Genomic DNA, 17648 nt, shown 5'->3' on the forward strand with positions numbered 1-17648 from the left:
TTAATGGATTGGATAACCCAAAGTGCTCTCAGAGATTGGACGAAAGCAACCTGTGCAATCTGGGTCTAAACATCTGATGCAGTGAAGACCCAAGGTGGATGGGCTGGAGGGTACATTTAAGCATAGCAATGTTTCATCGCATCACCCATCGCATGCTACAGACCCTTAATCTTTCAGCAGCATCATGATCAGAGTCACTTGGATCCAAGCTTCACATTAATTTCAACGCAAGTATGGAAATGCATTTATTAGACTGCTGTATGGCTCTTGGATACTCAATAGTTCAGAGGGATATGTATTACGGGGGGGGGGGCATAATCCAAAAGGCCTGAATTGTGGTCTTTCACACAACACACACGTGTAAACACTTCTATTTTATAAATATTTCTATATTTGGAGTCAAACCATTCCTTCTGAAATGGACAAAACATTTGGATTGCAAAGCAAAAGGTAAATTGACTGCTACAATATACTGTCTCCAAAACTGAGTTAGACCCAGATTTCCACTGACCTCAGAGGAATGCAATGGTAACATAATTCGGTATCATTAAAATGATGGCATGTCCAGCGTGCAGAAGTTATTCCGTGGGCCCTTAATGTAAAACAGTCTCAATTTATGGGTTTGTTTGTTTTAAAAGAAGGGAATGGACAAACTAGTGCCACAAAAATTTGCTGCTTTTAAGAAGAAAATTAGTTACAGCAACAGATCAAGCGCTAATGGCTTCCTTTGTGTGTTGTGAATATGCTCTGCAACAGAAAGCACTATCTCCCAGCTGCAAAATTTCATGTACTGCACTTGAAGACGTGTGTACAGGTAAGTACAATGTTAAGATTTGCATCCACACTTGCTTTCAAGAGGGGGTGACATAAAGAAGCCTGCTTGACGGCTACTGCACAGGAAGCACTTCATAAACAATTTCCTCTTCTCCTATGCAGTATTAAATGTGCACAGTTTTATCTGTGAGGTTTCTGAAATGTGACATGACAGGTAGGTTCGAAAGCTAAATGTTGGATAATGGTTAGCAAACAAATGACATTGGTTCTTGCATTATTTCTTTAATCACTTTAACCCTTGTTCCAACAGAAAGGGTAAGGCCAGAGTAATTCAGCTGCTTCTTTTGTGATTTGCCTTCCATAAATATGCACCAGTCTGCATTTGAAAAGCTGAAGGAGGCCGCAAGCTTGCTGGACATTTATCATGCCCTGTTCCCTGTGAACAAGCAAATACTTTAGTTGAATAGCCCATTAGCAATCATTGTCAAATGCAGAATGCAAGGTGCTTGGATGTGACCAGCCTGTAAAGTAGAGGGCATTGCCCCTGAGCTTTGCATAGTATCTGCAGCAGAAATGGATCTTTTGCTATAGATTTCTGAAGGTTAAGCTGGGACACTGGAGAACATTGCCGTGCAAGAGACTTTAGACATTACACAAATACACTCAACCCTCAGCAGTGCATTTATTAAACCATATTAACTTTGAGCAGCATGTCAATTTTGGGTTTGGAAAAACGGTTATGGGTCAAAAGAATGTTTCAAAGAGGTTCTGCAAAAGGAAAGGAAAATGCTGCAAGTTTTTTTGGGGGGTGAAATCAGTTGGCTTTCTCTCAACATGCCAAAACTCTAAAGCGCAGTAACCCACAAAAACAACATATTACAGCTAGCAAGGAAGTGCTGACATGTGGGTTTTTGCCAGACTTACTCCATGATCTACTTTACACCAATTGCCTTTTGTTTTTCTACGTGTAGCCTTACAATTTATTTGGCTTTTTCTATCACACAGACAAGTGATAAAAGAAGGAGCTTCTCGTCTGTAATATGGCTCATTATGTAATAATAGTTGACTAGCTTTTGGCTTCTTTTTACTAACTGTGAGGGCTCTAGCAAGACAGGAGTCTTAAGTTATTTTATAAAGGGCAGTTAAAAGCAGATGTACTGAAGAATGCGTGCAGCAGCGAACCATTTCTTTTCTTACTTTTACGGCTACTACAAGCCCTAAGGATATATGGCAGTCAGCAGGGGTAAACTTCCTTTATGCTGGCCTAATTCCATTGAAATTAATGCAACAGAGTTTGATCCAACTGTTTCTAAAGTGAAGTAGGTCCACCGTGGAATTCAAGCTTCAGGCTTCAGCCCTTCAGAAATAAATGCCACCTGGATTAAGCGCTTCAAGTTTATTTGGGGTGTCTGGAAAAATGTAAAGAAGGATTTCTCCGCTTCTTTTCTCTTCTCAGGGGTTGCGAAATAAGAAACAATTTTTAAAAAAAAATCTCCAGAAGGATCATCTGGCCAAGGGGAAAGGACAATGTGGAATGTTTATTTTAGCTTCTCCTGCGGTGTGCGAGCTGCAAGGGCCCTGTCTGAAAGATGGCTAGAATCAAAAGCCTCCTCTCTTTTCTTTTCAGATAACCTCAACGCCACCTATCCCCTCTGCTCTCTGTTCCTTGCCAGCATGTCCCTGCCTGAATATCCCAAATAGATTAAGGAAGCAAACTCCCAAGTGCAGCTAATCCCACAGAATGACCGTCGCCGCTGGGCCAGGAGTTAAAAAGGAAAAACTTCTACGCCAGAACAATTGCAGTGATCCCGAGTTTTAATCAGCCCAAATCTCGAGCAATAAAAAAAGGCAGTAAATGAAATCTACCTTTACCATATTATACGCTACCAATGAGCAAGAACTGAGCAGCTTTTCTTTACTGCTTCAACCAGCCAGGCTACAAGTAGGCCTTTCATACTTCCTAATCCCAGCCCCCAAGTTTTTTTTCCTGCAATTCTCACATAATACCTTGCAGCCCTGAAGCAAGACCCTTAGTTTCTCCTTTCATAGACGTGTCATTTCTAACATCAAGCTAATCTATATGTTGCCATGGCATCCCCCTTTATCTGCCTTTACATCTTATGAGCTGCATGGATTTACCACATTATTTTTATCTGAAAGACAGAAAATGGTGGTTTTATTGCCATACAATCAGATTACCGCTGCTAGTTTCTCTATGCCTTTTTACCATACTTCAATCAAAGGGGATCACTTTCTTTATACCCTGCCCTTGATTTACATTACATCTGTAAAGGCCTAGTCTGGGTTGTAATCCCCTTATTAACTAGGAGCAGGGTTGATTTGCCTAAAAATAAAAGCAAATTGTGTCAGACCTTTTCACTTTGTTTTTGATTCGGAACTACAAAATGGATTACCAAAGAAATCTCCAGAGTTCACACGGCCGCTATACTACTGAATTTAAAATGAGAATTAAACAAGTTAAACAAGAGGGACCGTGTCAACGGTTTACATTTTCCATCATGGGTGAAGGGATGAATAGCGTTATGTCTTTGTGTGCACCAGCTTTGCAGAGAAACAATGGAGCCACGGGAATTCTCTTTCCAAGCAGTTCTTACACTGTCTTGGGCCATCACACCGTTCCTCCCCCCCCCCCCCCGCAGTCTACTTTACATTTGCCAGATACAAATTGGGGGGGGGGATCTATAACTTGAAAATATGAAAACATTTTAAGTTCCAAGCGTGGCATTTAAAGTTATTAAGTTCCCGTGCTTTAATCAAAATGTTTAACCACTCAAGCCTTCCTAACATCATGCTAATGGCAAGTTTACATAAAGGCCATAAATGAATTGGAAACAAAATGGAGTTCTGAACACTTTTCTTTCCCTGAATATCATGTCTTTTGCTTGCATCAGTAAAGTTGCAAGTAGCCAAGCTTGTTCAAGACTAGATCTGTACCCATCTACCACAAAAACCCACATAATTGTAGCATCTTTAACAGACTTCCTAAAGGTGCAATATCTCACAGAGACTTATCCTGAGGTAAACTTTCTACCAATTTCCTACTCAAGAAATGTTTCCTGAGCAGAAAGTTGTTCTGTGGCCCTTAAAATAGGACAAAGGGTGGGGAGCGCCCTTTCCTATTATGACTTCACTTTCAAGTTTATGTGATAGCAATTTACCTTTACCAATTTAACTGAACTGGCAATGTGACTCTAGACATGTCTAATCAAAAGTAGGTGCACTGAGTTTAATTGGACTTACTCCCAGGTAAGAAGCATGTGCATGCAACTTTACTTTAGAAGGAATACAGATAAGAGGCATTGAGATGATTGCTGTAATTACAGCAATTTTGATTGCGACCAATCGTGTGTTCTAACTGATCGTAGAAAAATGACAGTCAAGAAATTTTCTAAGCTTCATATGCAGAGGTTTAAGAGAGTCACCAAATGTAAGATGTTAACGTCTTGCAAACACTGTAAGGAACATACAGCATTTAAAGGCTGCAACCCTATAGACATTTTACCTGGGAGTAAACCACACTGAATTGATTAAACATACCTAAATCCAGTGTAGCGTAGCAGCGCAGTGGTTAGTGTTCTCAGAACAGCACCTAGGAGACTCATGTTAAAATCCCCACTCAGCTACAAAGCTGAGGCCTGTCCCAGACCTCTCAGCCTAACCTCACAGGGTTGTTGTGAAGTTAAGATGGTGGGGGAGAACCATGCACACTGACTTGAGCTTAGAGTGAGAATCAGAGCTGGAAGGAGCTGCTTGGAGGAAAGACACGGGATTACAAGCATAGTAAATAAAATAAGTTTTGTGCTGCCAGGGACCTTGCCTTTGAGCAGTAAGTGGCTAAATCGTGGCTTGGATTCAGAGATAGCCATGTTTAGAATAGATCCTTTGAAGGCATGGCTAACTTCACTGCCATTGATTTCAGTGGGTCTACCCTACGCATGACATGTCTGGGATCCAACCCTATGTTTTAGATGAAATCTGAAAAAAAACAAAGTGTTTTGGTTTGGTAAGTTCAGCTTGACTGGTACCAAGCACATAAGAAATAGATGTTAAAAGGAACAGTCTTGGCTCGCTCAGCGCTGGAAGTACTAGGCCGCTGCCAGGCAAATTTTTATGAGCTTTGGCAGCCTAGTTAATGCAAAAAATACCTGAAAGGTTTTGGGGTATGCTACTTGCATGCCCTATCAAAGAAGAGGCGTGCAAGTGTTCCATTTTCAGATTTGCTAGCTCAGAAGGAAGTACCCAACCATTTGATACATAATCCAGTGTGCGAGTCAGCTCCAAGCATCTTCATATATAATATATTGCGTTTCTCCAATGTAACTCTATAATGGTTAGGATTAAGAAGCAAAGCTCCAGGATTCCCAAATAAATCCTTGTCAAGTAGGAGTGCTTCCAAACGCGCTGCAAGATAGCATTTCAGCAAGCTCTTTATGCTCCAGTAGGCCGAGTTTTCTTGTGAAGCAAGACTGTCCATTACTTACAGTTTATCATCCTGACAAAATGCAAGGAATGGGGATGTGGAAGCACTAACAATTCATTCTATCCTTGGCACTTTGTCCCCTCCCCGCCCCCCACTTCTCTATATTAAAACCGACAAGATTAACCCAAACACAAATTGCAGAGCACAGTTCAAGGGGCTATTCAGTCGGCAGTGAATGTGCATTTGTTTGCCTACAAAAAAAAAAATAAGAATTTCACAAACAAACAATGAGAAGCAGGCTGGTTTTTGCCACTGAAAAGATGGCTTAAATCGGGCCATCAATTGTAGGCCGTTTTATCAGTCCTTGACAGGTTAGTGTTTACTCAGACTAACTGTGGCGGATTTTTACGTGTAATAGGTTATCAGAGATATTATTTAGCTATTTGTTTGCCTTCCCTTGGTCAAATTACATCTTGCTAAGGAAAAGAGTCCCAGGGTTGGCGGATAAAGAAAAATGATTAGCTGACAGAACTACTCCATTTAAGGGGTAAGGCAACATCAATTTAGCCAATGTTATTGATAAGGAAAGCTCCATCCACTTCAAACTAAAAGGTACTGAATAAACTGCAGTTTGTGGTTTGTACGATTAAGTTGGGCAGTTGTGGTCATGTTAGCTCCACTGAGGAAACGAGAGTGGAAGAAGGGAAATATCCTATGTTGAGAAGTGTCCCTGTAGTGAACTAAAAGTCTATTTTGCTATGCTTTTCCTAGAACCTGGGTTTCTCATTGTCTGAAGCCTTACAAAAGTAGTATCCAAGAAAAAATATTCCTTTCCGCCTACCTACATGCTCACACCTTTTAGGCAAAGCAATATAGGCAATGTATCCTTCACTGACAAAAACATGGAATATTTAAATGAAGGAGCTATTAGGTTACAGCAGAATACAACTGAAAATACAATCTGGGTGTCTTCTAGTTGTCCCTTTCTCACCACCTGCTAAAAATTCTGGTCACTAAAGCAACTCGCAGAGCAAACGCAGTTTAGGAGGCCATGAAGGAATTTGGATTACTTTCTTCTACAGTCTTATCACATATCCACTATGAGCCTGGCTAAAATTCTTTCTTTTATTGCTTCCCTGTATAATAGATATAGGAATCGTAAACGGTTCGTATTTAACTTCATTAAATGAATTAAACACTTAATTCCGGGGCAGTTATCTTTGGAATTGGTCTTAATATTCTCCTGAGAAGTTACTGAGGTGGGAGGGAAGCTCTCCAGAAGACAACTGCATTTTATTTCCTATTTAATAAGGAAACATTAGCTATTCTTCTTCAGGCAGACAAAAGTGATGCATTCTAAACTGAAATACGCTCTCCAAAAAGTAAAGATCCTGCCACCACTTAGAGCAATACAAATAATGTACTGCATTTGAAAATTTTCCTTAAGTGCAGGCCTCCACAAGGCCTATAAAAATCACAGGCCACAGCCATTTTTAAAAAGAGAGAGAGCACAAACCTCAGGTCACTTCTAGCATGCTTCTGCCAGTGCGCTGAGTAAGACTAATCTATTTGGGTAAACAAAATTTAAAATCACATCAGTGGACAAACAAGTGCTGTATTTTAAGTTGGGAATAAAAGCACAAGTAATTCAACTGTAGTCTTGATAAACGTTCGACCTTTTATGAGTTTACGCAACAAGGGGAAGATGTTAGATAGAATTACTGCTTTGAGGGCGAGGCCACGCACTGTAAATAGCGACTCAGGCCATTTGAGACTGAAAAGGAAAGCTTTCTGTAAAAGGGAGTGCACCACGAAGGCAGGTTAGGCCTGGAAGCAGCCTGAAGAATAATGACCACAGCACAGCGGAATGCCGATATGTATTGGAAGAGTGACCTCTGTAGGAATAAAGCGATCACTAGACTGCAGCAGCAGGCGGGAGAATATGCCATTCTCCTCTAAGGCTAAACTTAATGCTATCAACTATGTGGGTTTTCCCACTCCCAACAAATACACACACACTCACATACAATAATTTCAAGAAATGCATTTCCCCCTTAAGAACAGGCACCTTCCTTGATTAAACACTATCTGACATTTTCCAGGTTTGAGAGAGAACTGAAACAAGCAGCTCAAATCCATAGTGTCAACTGCAAGTAAGGACCGTTTTCTGCACACACAGACAGAGAGAGAAGGAGGGAGAGGGAGGGAGAGAGAGAGAGAAGCAATTTCTTTGTATGTCTGCCTAGGGAAGGGAAGAAAGCACCGCTGGGCTGAACACGCACGAGATCCTGCTAAAGATGGACCAAGGCTCCTGCATTATAATGAAAACAAATGGTTTTCCACATTAAAAAAAAACCAAAACCCTGCATGCTATCAAGGTCCAGAAGCCTGCTCGTAAATCTTCCTTTCCTTGGAAAAGGACAGGAAGGGAAATCTAAAAGGGAGCAGAAGAAAAATGGAGTCAGAATGTGATTTCCCGAATAAACTCCTTTGGCTTTCTAGGTCTAAATCCAAACTTGCAGTCATTTCACAGGGAGCCTGCAAGCAACACACACAGGCGCCCAACTGAAGAGCTATTTCACACTTGTGAACCGGACCATTTCCTCAATGCGTTGCTCATTTAAAGGTATTTTAACAACCGTTTGACCGTGTTTTATAGGAGAGCCTGTCTTCTGTTCACATCCAGCAAGCTTGCTCAGGTTTTATAGGCATGTTGTGCTCTGCTCATTTTGAATAAACTACTTCCTAAGACATCATTAAACAAGGCACCGTTATCACGTCTTCTCGAAAATTAATTCTCCCGATGAGGACACCGACCAGACTTTCACTTGTACATCTTTCTCTCTCTCTCTCTCTCTCTCTCTCTCTCTCTCTCTCTCTCTCTCTCTCTCTCTCTCACACACACACACACACACACACACACACTAATGAAGAAACCTGACCCTAAATGGGCTTCTCAAAGTTTGAATAGTCAGTTTTATCTATAGTAAAACATCTTCCAAAGCAAGAGAAATCTCTGTTCCCAGAAGTCTCACTATATTCCAAGTATACCTAAAGTTCACTATTTGCCGTCCACCGCTGCACGCATTTCATGGATTCACATGCTCCTCCTGAACTACAAACAGGCCATGCCTTCTCCTAGTCTTTTTACCCGGAGGTTTTGATAGGTGGCACATAGAGATACGATCTTAAATCCACTGGAATCAGGTGGAAACTCCTCTCAAACTCCCACCTTTTGCCTTACTGCATCAATGGTTTTCTGGAGAAACTATCTCAATCCACTCCAACAGTTATGCGTAGAGACATGCTCTGACCCTGCTGGGGCCACCTCCATAATCTTTGTTCTGCATGGTTTAGTAATGGAAGGCCAGAAGTGAAAAAGCTGGGTTCATCATGACTCATCAGCCCTGTTCCCAAGGATCTAAGAGACTTCACTTCACCTAATGGTCAAGATAACTGGGAGTTTATGTAGCAGTGGAGAGGGAACAGCTGGTTTATTCTGGCAGCCTTCCCTACTTTCTCATGCTGGCTCCTCACTCCACACCACTGCAGCACTGCCCTCAAGTAGACCCATTGTCAAAACTGTCTAAACTTCTGCCAGCTTCCTGGGCGCCGCACAACCGGGTCCAACAGGGTTGTTTTCTGGTTGGCTTTCCTTCCCGCAAAACCAGCGGCAGAATAAACACACACAAGTGTCTTCCGCTGCGCTCCATTCATTCACACGAAAAAACCCGAGCGTAGGACCCAGAGGGCAGGCTCAGGCTCCAACCTTCGCTTTTGGATCGGATGAATCCAGTGCGTTTAGGATCGGTGATGTGCGCAAAAATAGCCGAACCTTCCTCCTTTACGCACGCACGGGTACCAGAGAGAGAGAGCCTCGCCACCCGCTAACCAAGGCCCAGAGCTCCGCACTGTGCGTCCTGTAGAAGACGCAGGATCACGCAGGATCGGGCCACCTAGAAGGGCCAAGACTTTTCCTCCATTTGCTCCGAGAGCAGAACCGATCCCCAAGCGCACCCAGACCAGATCCCGCGGCCTGGCGAAAGGGCCTTGGGCGCGCGAGGGATGCCAGACGTGCCCACCCACCTGCCTGTCCTTGCGCACCGCCCCCCGTCCCCAACCCCCGGTCCGGGGAGAGATCCGGGCTCCCCGCGCACTTACTTGGAGTTGGAGGAGTTCCAGTAGATGGGCTCGAGCACCAGCGAGCTGGCCAGCACCGTCCGGCACAAAAGCACCCAGATCCCCCAGCAGCACCTCCCGAACGGGGATCCCCCCCGGCGCGCTACCATGGTCGGGGGCGCTGCCGCCGCCGCCGGGTCCTGTCCCAAAGGCTCGCCAACTCCGCGGAGGAAGACGACGACGACGAGGACGACGACGACGACCAGGCAAGCGAAGGCGGCGTCCACAATTCCTCCGCCAAGAAGAAGGAGTCACAACCAGATCCCGGGCAGGGAAGGAGCTCGCCCTGCCGGCTCAGTGCGTCGGGCGCCCGGGCGCCGGCATGGAGGAGGAGGAGCCGCAATCCCCAACTGGAAGCGCCCGCCAAGGAGAGAGATGCCCGCCGCCGCCGCCCCAAGGACCGGAGCGAAGGCCGGCAAGAGCACGGGAGAAAAGCGGCGGAACGCCCAAGTCCCCCGTCGGCGCGTCCTTGGCCGCCTCTATAAATCCACCTGGAGAAGGAGACGCAGCAGGTCCCGCCCGGCGCATCCACGGGGCTTCATCCTCTCCTTGGCCCGGGATGAGGGCAAAACCAACCCGCAAAAATAGGCAGCCTTCCTCCCGGCGTCCGAGGCAAGCGAGAAGGCTCCGGCGGGCTCCCAGCGCCCGCGCCGAAGACGACGACGACCAGGCGAGGCGGCTGGCGAAGGCGCACCGAGGAAGGCGCGCTCTCGCTCTCCGCAGCAGCAGCAGCAGCAGCCCTTTTTTCCTCTTTGCTTTCCCGCTTCTCTTTCCTTTCCCCCCTCAACTTCCCCTCGTCCCCGCGCTGTGGTCCGCTTCCTTCTCCCCGCGCGGCTACAAGCGCTCCTCGCCGCGGGCTGCCGGACTTCCCCGCCGCGGACTCCTCGTTGGCTCCAGAGGCGAGAGTGAGGCTCCGAGCGCCGCGTCCTCGCTCCTCTCTATAAACGCGGCCACCCCCCTTCCCCGGCAACGGCGGCGCTGGTTGGGCGACGCCGCTGTCACTTACGCCAACCTCGCGCCCAGGCTCAGGCCCCGCATTCCGAAAGGGGCGGGACCTGCGCGCGAAGGCGGGGGGGGGGGGAGAGAGGGTGGCGGGAGGGAGGGAGGGAAGGGCGGCGACAGGTAATCCAGTAGCTCCAGTCAGTCACCTCAGAGGGTGGGGATCGTTATAGGTCGCAAACGCTCTTTCCCAGCCGAGTATTTTTATGTTGAAAATAAAAGCGCACTTAGATTTTTGTTCCTTTTGAAATAAAATAAAAACCTTTGTTTTAAAGGCGTTGGGGGAGCGGAGGGCGGCTTCTTTGGGCTCCCAAACTTTGAGGGACGGACAGACCGGCGCTCCTCAGGCAGCTGGAGCGCAGCGCTCGTCGGGCCGAGCGGCCGCGCAATTCCACAGCGCCATATAACCCTCGCGAAAGTCCCTTGAGGACTACTGGCTTGAGAAGCTCGAAGCCTTAACTCCCCTCATGAGCCGCAGCGCGCACCACAACCCCTCACACGCATTAGAGGAGGCCGTGACAGAAACTCCTGAGGGGAGCGGGCGACCCCGCCGAAACTCGGCGACACCTGAGCGCCGCTGGTTCCCAATGGAAACGAGGGGGTTCCTTTTGCTGAGGGGCGCCTCGTTCCCACCTCGGGAGGCTGCAAACGGGGCTTTCCCCTTATCCCTTCGGTTCTGGCTCATCCACTCGCATATCGCACCCCCCCCCCAAAAAAAACCCCACACGGCCCCCGGGGGGGTCTGAGGGCGCTCAGGAAGAGGGGCGTCTTTGGGTGGCGCGGTTTGGAAAGAGTGGAGCCCGGCTGAAAAATGGAAGCCCCCCCCCCCATGAGAGGGAAAGCGGGGCAGCAGCCTGCGGAGAGGGAGGCCCGACCCGGCAGCGCGGCAGGTTCCCCGGCTCCGCAAACCCGGCCGCCGCCAGGTCTGCGCTGCTAAGCGGAATCGGCCTCCCTGCACAATTCCGTGGAGCCACAGCGCCCACTAGCGGCCGCGACGGTAACCGCAGCCGATCGCAGCCGCGCTCGGGCGCTTCGACGGCGCGATCCTGAGCGCCGCTTTGCGCTGTAGTTGAATGGGGAGCCTTCAGCTTGATTTTTTAAAATTAAAAGGGGAGGTTTGGGGATTTGTTGGTGAAATGTCCTGCTTTCGATCACCTCTGCATCCCGGGATGCTGGCCAAAACCGAGGAGCGCGCCAGGGAAAATCCCACTTTCCCATATGTTCCGGATTAGAACTTTGCGTAGCGGGGCAGTTAGCAACCCGACATTACGTGGAATGATACGAATTGCAATGGATAGAACAATCAAGCAATTTCCCTGCAATGTTTCGAAGGAGATGTGGTCTCTAATCTGGCACGATCCGATCATTTTTGGATTGCTCTCTTATAAACATTTGGAGAGATGCAGCGAGCGAGGCCACAAACTGCTCTTTCAGAATTTAGAAGCTGGAAACTTTCTCCCAAGTTTGGAACATCAAAAACCCAAGACAGTAGAAAAGTTATCTTAAATCCGTGCATATTCCTCTCTCCTGCCCGCCCACCCCCGCTTTCAAACTCATTCGTTTCTTCTCATTTGATTAAAACAACCCAAATATCTTAATATTTTGGGATGAAGGAACCCCTTTTTCTTTATAAGACAATTCTCGGTGGGGGGGGGGTGTATATGAGTTTTGTTGGATTTTTATTTATGTTTAAGAGTTGGAGAAGGTCTTGGTTCCTTTTGGAAGAAGCCAAACTGCCCTTTCCCAAAGCCGTGGGTGAAACTCCCCTTTCCCAAAGCCGTGCGACTCGGCTTTCCTGGCTCCTTTTGGTCCGAATTAGCACTCCGTCCCGAGCTTGCCTTCGCCAGATGCACGACAGACGCGCGTCCGAGGCGCGCCGGGGTCTCTCGCCTCCCTCCCAGTCATTTTCTCTCTCGCAAAAGTGCCAAGCGGGGCTGAGCCAAGTGTGAATTCGGTGTCCTTTGTCGGGGGAGACCCGACGCCGTCCAGAGAGGAGGAGGAGGGGGGAGGAGAAGGAGGAAATCCGGATTCGCACCCAGGAGACAATCGCTGGAAAGGTGACTCAGATATCCGAAGGTGAAAGGTGGGGAGGGGGACCCGAAAAGGCGTCATTTACACACCATTTGTTCACTTGGAGGGATTCTCTGTCCAAACTTTTGCAGAGGTAAAGATACTTTTGCATAGATAAGGTTGTTCTTTCACAAGAGCCAGGAAGCCCGTCAACGGCTTTTTGCAAGGACCCAAGATAAAGTTAGGTGAACTTTGGAGATACGGGGGTTGTTTGTTTAGAAACGCGCCGGTTGAGTTGCTGTTAAAGTAAGGAAGGTGTGCATGTGTGTTTTGGGACACACACACACACACACACACACACACACACACGAGAGAGAGAAGCAGTTTCCATATACAATATATATGGAAACGGCTTCTGATTGCATCCTCCGTGATGCTGAGCGTCCGGTGGAAACGAAAATAGGCTGAAAAACAGGCTAGCCCGGCGAGGAAAAGCCTGTCCAAAATTAGTGCCAGCCTCGGGCTTGGGGGGGGGGGCAGGGAGGGTGCCTCGTGTCCCTTTTCCTCTTCCAGGCTCCGGAATCAGGGTTAACTTTGTCAAAGAAGGAGGGGGGGTCCCCTTTCGAAGAAAGAGGCACATCTGGAAAGCCTAAAAATAGCCCCAAGGAGCTAAAAATACGGGACGTCACAAAAGAGATTTGGCTGCAAGAAAGGGCAGCTCTAAATAGCCATGTCTGAGAGCGGAATACCATTTTAAAAAAGTAAGAAAAACAAACAAGCAACATTTTCTTACAGGCGAACAATCCGATTCCCATTTTAAAAGCAAACTCTGTAGTGATTCAGGGAAGCTCTGAAGGTTACACGTGTAAATACTCTCTACAATTCAATCATATATGTGTGTGTCTACTCAGCAGGAAGCCCCATTGTGTTTACTGGGATTTACGTCCAGGTAAGTAGGTGGAGAACTGCGGGCTTGTTTTAAAACTTTTTTTAAAAATAAATAAATAAAAGTATTTCTTTTAAGAAACCGGTCTGATCTGGCTCTCTTCAACCCTGAAGAGGCTTCCACCAAAGTTCCACTTCGCCGGGGCGGTTCCCAAGCAAGCGCTGCTCCTGGCGAAAAGTTGGGCAGCTGCTTCTGCGCGCACGAGGCTGGTGCGCAAAGTGGCGAGCGATAAAGTCGCCCTTCTGGTCAACTTCTGCTTTGGGAGACAAGAAGTCCCTCCTCCGACCCACGACCGTGGAAACGGTTTGCGGAGGATCCGGACTGCAGCCCCGTGGGAAATCCAGCCAAAGGGACCGGCAGGCTCTCCATCAAGCGACTTACAACACCCCGAACCCAAAACCTCCTTTCCATGGAAAGCGGGTTGCGCCACCGTTGCGAGCGAGCGCAGAATGACAAACTTCGGGGTGCTCGTTCGGGATTGCACGCATATCCCCTTAATAATATTTTGGGGGGGAGCAGGGTGGGTTGACTATCTCCGGACAGATCTGAATCCACTTTCCCAGGAAACAGAAGAGTTTTTTTCTCCTTCAACCGGGACCGCAGTTCTTCCAGAGCTTCTCCACCACCACTTCCCCGCCAAAGTAAAATAAAAATCCTATTGCTTCCTCGAACGACACAAACAGCCTCAAAAACATTGGCCAGCCCTTTAGGAAAGAAAACGGGAGGCTAAATACGGTTTTGCCTCGATTTATTGTTTCAAAGGAGTGTTACTGGAGGCCACCCCACTCCCGAGAAAAAGGAGATTTTAGCTGCGATCTGCACAGCCCCGTTGACTTAAACCCAAGTTATGTCTCTCTTCCCGGGACTAAAACTCAACAGCAACGCGGAGGGGACAATCTGGTTCTGGGCTCGGCAGGCAGCGCAGCTTCGCTCCCAGGATGATTGTCCCGCGTTGTGCTGCCGGGCTGCCCACCCCAAACCATCGTTTTTCCTGCGCCTAGCGAGGGGATCGGGCCCCCTAAGGCCGAGCAGACCACGCGGAGCGAGGAGGGAGAGCAAGCCGGAAAGTCTCGCTTAGCTCCGACGGAGGCAGGCGGTGGCTTTTGCCTTCACGAAATTGCTCCCTAAATGGATTTTCTCATTTGCCTGCTTCAACTCGGAAGCGAGTACCGCCAAACTGGACGGAAGTTATTGCAGGGCGAATGTGCGCTCTTAGGCATGGCGGCCTTTAGTTAAATTTTATTTATTCTTGATTAAAAATAAATAAATAGGGGGTTCATTCTTTGAAAACCGCGAGTGAATTCCCGGGAAGCTGGGGCCTTACAGTGTAATTGGAAGAGGATTTGCGTCTGCCACATTTAAATCATATATATATATATATATATATATATATATATATATATATATATATGCTTTCGTAGATTTTCACGGGTACAGGAATGCAGGTTTTGGTGTCCTCGGGTGTCTTCCCGTGTAAAAGTTGGGGTGTCTAGGCGACGTTTCGAAGATGACGAGTGAGACCTCGTCGAAACGTCGCCTAGACACCCCAACTTTTACACGGGAAGACACCCGAGGACACCAAAACCTGCATATATATATGCAGGTTTTGGTGTCCTCGGGTGTCTTCCCGTGTAAAAGTTGGGGTGTCTAGGCGACGTTTCGACGAGGTCTCACTCGTCATCTTCAGGCTGGTGCTTTCGGCTTCTTGTTACTGGAACAGAGCAGGATCTCAGTGTTTGAGTTCCTATAAATACTGTTGAGGGGGTGTGGTGTATAGCCTCCAATGTTCTGGGCAGAGAGGAAGTTCCCAGGCTAGTGTGCCTTTTCTTCTTTTGTTCCTTAATTACTTGAGGGATATCCTGAGTGATTTCTTGAGTGATATCCTGAGTACCACTTAGGTGGGTCATTAGGTGTGGATTAGTTGCTAAAGTCTTTGTGTCTTGACCTCTTGAACTTTGTGAAGAGTTTTTCTGAGAAGATGGCTGTACTTAGTTGTGCTCTGGCTTGGCTTCGTGTATAGGGGCGAGCTGTGGTTTTGTGGCTTGTGTCAGCCAGATCTGTGTAGGGATTGCAGGGGGGTGCAGCATCCGGAGGTGCCTCCATGGTTTGGCTACTGGATGGTGTCTGTAATTTATCTGTGGAGAGGGTCTGGGTTTGGGTCTGGTGTGGTTGATTGGTGATGGCGTTCTGTGTGCCTCTGGCCATCACCAATCAACCACACCAGACCCAAACCCAGACCCTCTCCACAGATAAATTACAGACACCATCCAGTAGCCAAACCATGGAGGCACCTCCGGATGCTGCACCCCCCTGCAATCCCTACACAGATCTGGCTGACACAAGCCACAAAACCACAGCTCGCCCCTATACACGAAGCCAAGCCAGAGCACAACTAAGTGCAGTACAGCCATCTTCTCAGAAAAACTCTTCACAAAGTTCAAGAGGTCAAGACACAAAGACTTTAGCAACTAATCCACACCTAATGACCCACCTAAGTGGTACTCAGGATATCACTCAAGAAATCACTCAGGATATCCCTCAAGTAATTAAGGAACAAAAGAAGAAAAGGCACACTAGCCTGGGAACTTCCTCTCTGCCCAGAACATTGGAGGCTATACACCACACCCCCTCAACAGTATTTATAGGAACTCAAACACTGAGATCCTGCTCTGTTCCAGTAACAAGAAGCCGAAAGCACCAGCCTGAAGATGACGAGTGAGACCTCGTCGAAACGTCGCCTAGACACCCCAACTTTTACACGGGAAGACACCCGAGGACACCAAAACCTGCATTCCTGTACCCGTGAAAATCTACGAAAGCATATATATATATATATATATATATATATATATATATATATATATATATATATATATATATATATATTATTTGTATGCCGTCTATCTGACTGGGTTGCCCCAGCCACTCTGGGAGGCTCACGATGACGACAAAAAAGTAAAAACACAACAACACACAAAAACTTCCCAATTGTAAGATCAAGGGGGTGGTTCGAGGGAGAGAGAAAATGCTTTCTTCTTTAGTGATCTCCACTTTTCTACTAGGTTTTGGAGAAGCTCGTCGCCATCCGGGAACAGTCTACGCAAGCTGCGTCTGCTTCCTGTCCATTAAAGCCTCATTGTTGGGACTGAGGGACCCTGAAAGCATTAGGATGTACGGTACTTGCAACTCCCTCTCAGGATCCAGCTTCCAGGCACTCCTGCTCCCCGCCACCGGCTTTTCCCAATGACTCAGATGTAAGGAAGTCTCTACTTTTGATACTAAGAGACTCTGGGGAGAAAGTGTGGGGAGATCAGTTCTTTCCAAACAAGGTAGGTTCCTTAGGTTCCACAGCTACAAAGGGTTTCCATTGGTTTGATACAGCCCTAACTTAAAATAAAAATCCAGCCTATTGTCTTCAGTTCTGGGGTGCAAGACCCTGCATCCCAGCATCGTTTAGGAAAGTCAGAAAAGGACTTTTTAAAAAAGCATGCTGTTTATTCCAAACACCACTTCGGGTCACACTTGACTCAACGATTCCTCGTTTCTCATGAACTTGCCAAAACCATGATTTCCTTCCAGTTCTGCCTTCCTCAAGCCAGTGGAACCCAATGCATCAATGTGTCATCCAGCAAGACACATTGAAGCAGAAGGCAGCAACTGTGTTCGTCCCTAAGATGTTACAGTACTTCTACAATATATGATCGCCTGGTTCTTTGGATACATTTATGAGAAAGAAAAATTGGCAGTTGTCAGCAAGTTTCTCGGCCTTTTTCTTTTAATTGGCCATGCAGGAAGTGGAGTAAAAAGAGAACAGGAAAGGGGGTTTGCTAATGAATATGGGGAGGGGTAATCCACCTTGCCAGTTTAAACTGAAATGGACAGGTCAGCTGTCAGAATGACTTCCAAGATACCGTACAGTGTGCCAAAAAGAAAAAAAGACATGCTGTCACACACTGAGCAGCATTAGAAAGGTATGCGTTATTGGATCTTAACATAACAATGAGCGAAATAACTATGTGTTAATATTAAAAGAAGAAAGCTTCCTTAGAATTTATCTGTAGAGCACACATCATGTTGCACCGGATCTGCAGGGAGTTTGAATAGGACCAGACCCTAACCATCTCCAACTCTGCAAACCACAGCAGCCTCAAACTACTGTTGTTGTTTTAAAAAAGGGGGGGCAGGATTTAGTCTTTAAAATCAACTTTTGCTCTAGAGTTCTCAACATAAGTGAAAACAGCAGCATTGTAGCATCATAAAGACGAAGAAATTTATTACAGTAAATGCCGGAACAAATTG

The 17648-nt window shown here is 46.9% G+C and overlaps 1 protein-coding gene across 3 annotated transcripts in view; it reads right to left on the minus strand.

Annotated features, from left to right (window-relative positions):
* EFNB2 (ephrin B2) overlaps positions 1–10327 on the minus strand; it is a 53227-nt gene extending 42900 nt beyond the window's left edge. The window contains exon 1 of one of the 3 annotated variants that reach the window (XM_081908263.1): positions 9377–10327. In XM_081908263.1, coding sequence (XP_081764389.1) covers positions 9377–9504 — 128 coding nt within the window. In that variant the 5' untranslated portion in view covers positions 9505–10327. Of the gene's footprint in view, positions 1–8459; positions 8697–9376 lie in introns of those variants that run through there. The other 2 variants (XM_081908262.1, XM_081908264.1) reach the window with 2 other exon arrangements.
* Between the last annotated feature and the right edge of the window lie 7321 nt (positions 10328–17648).

Source organism: Podarcis melisellensis (genome assembly GCF_964234715.1).
Source record: "Podarcis melisellensis genome assembly, chromosome: 4".
In the NCBI taxonomy this organism is placed as follows: domain Eukaryota; kingdom Metazoa; phylum Chordata; class Lepidosauria; order Squamata; family Lacertidae; genus Podarcis; species Podarcis melisellensis.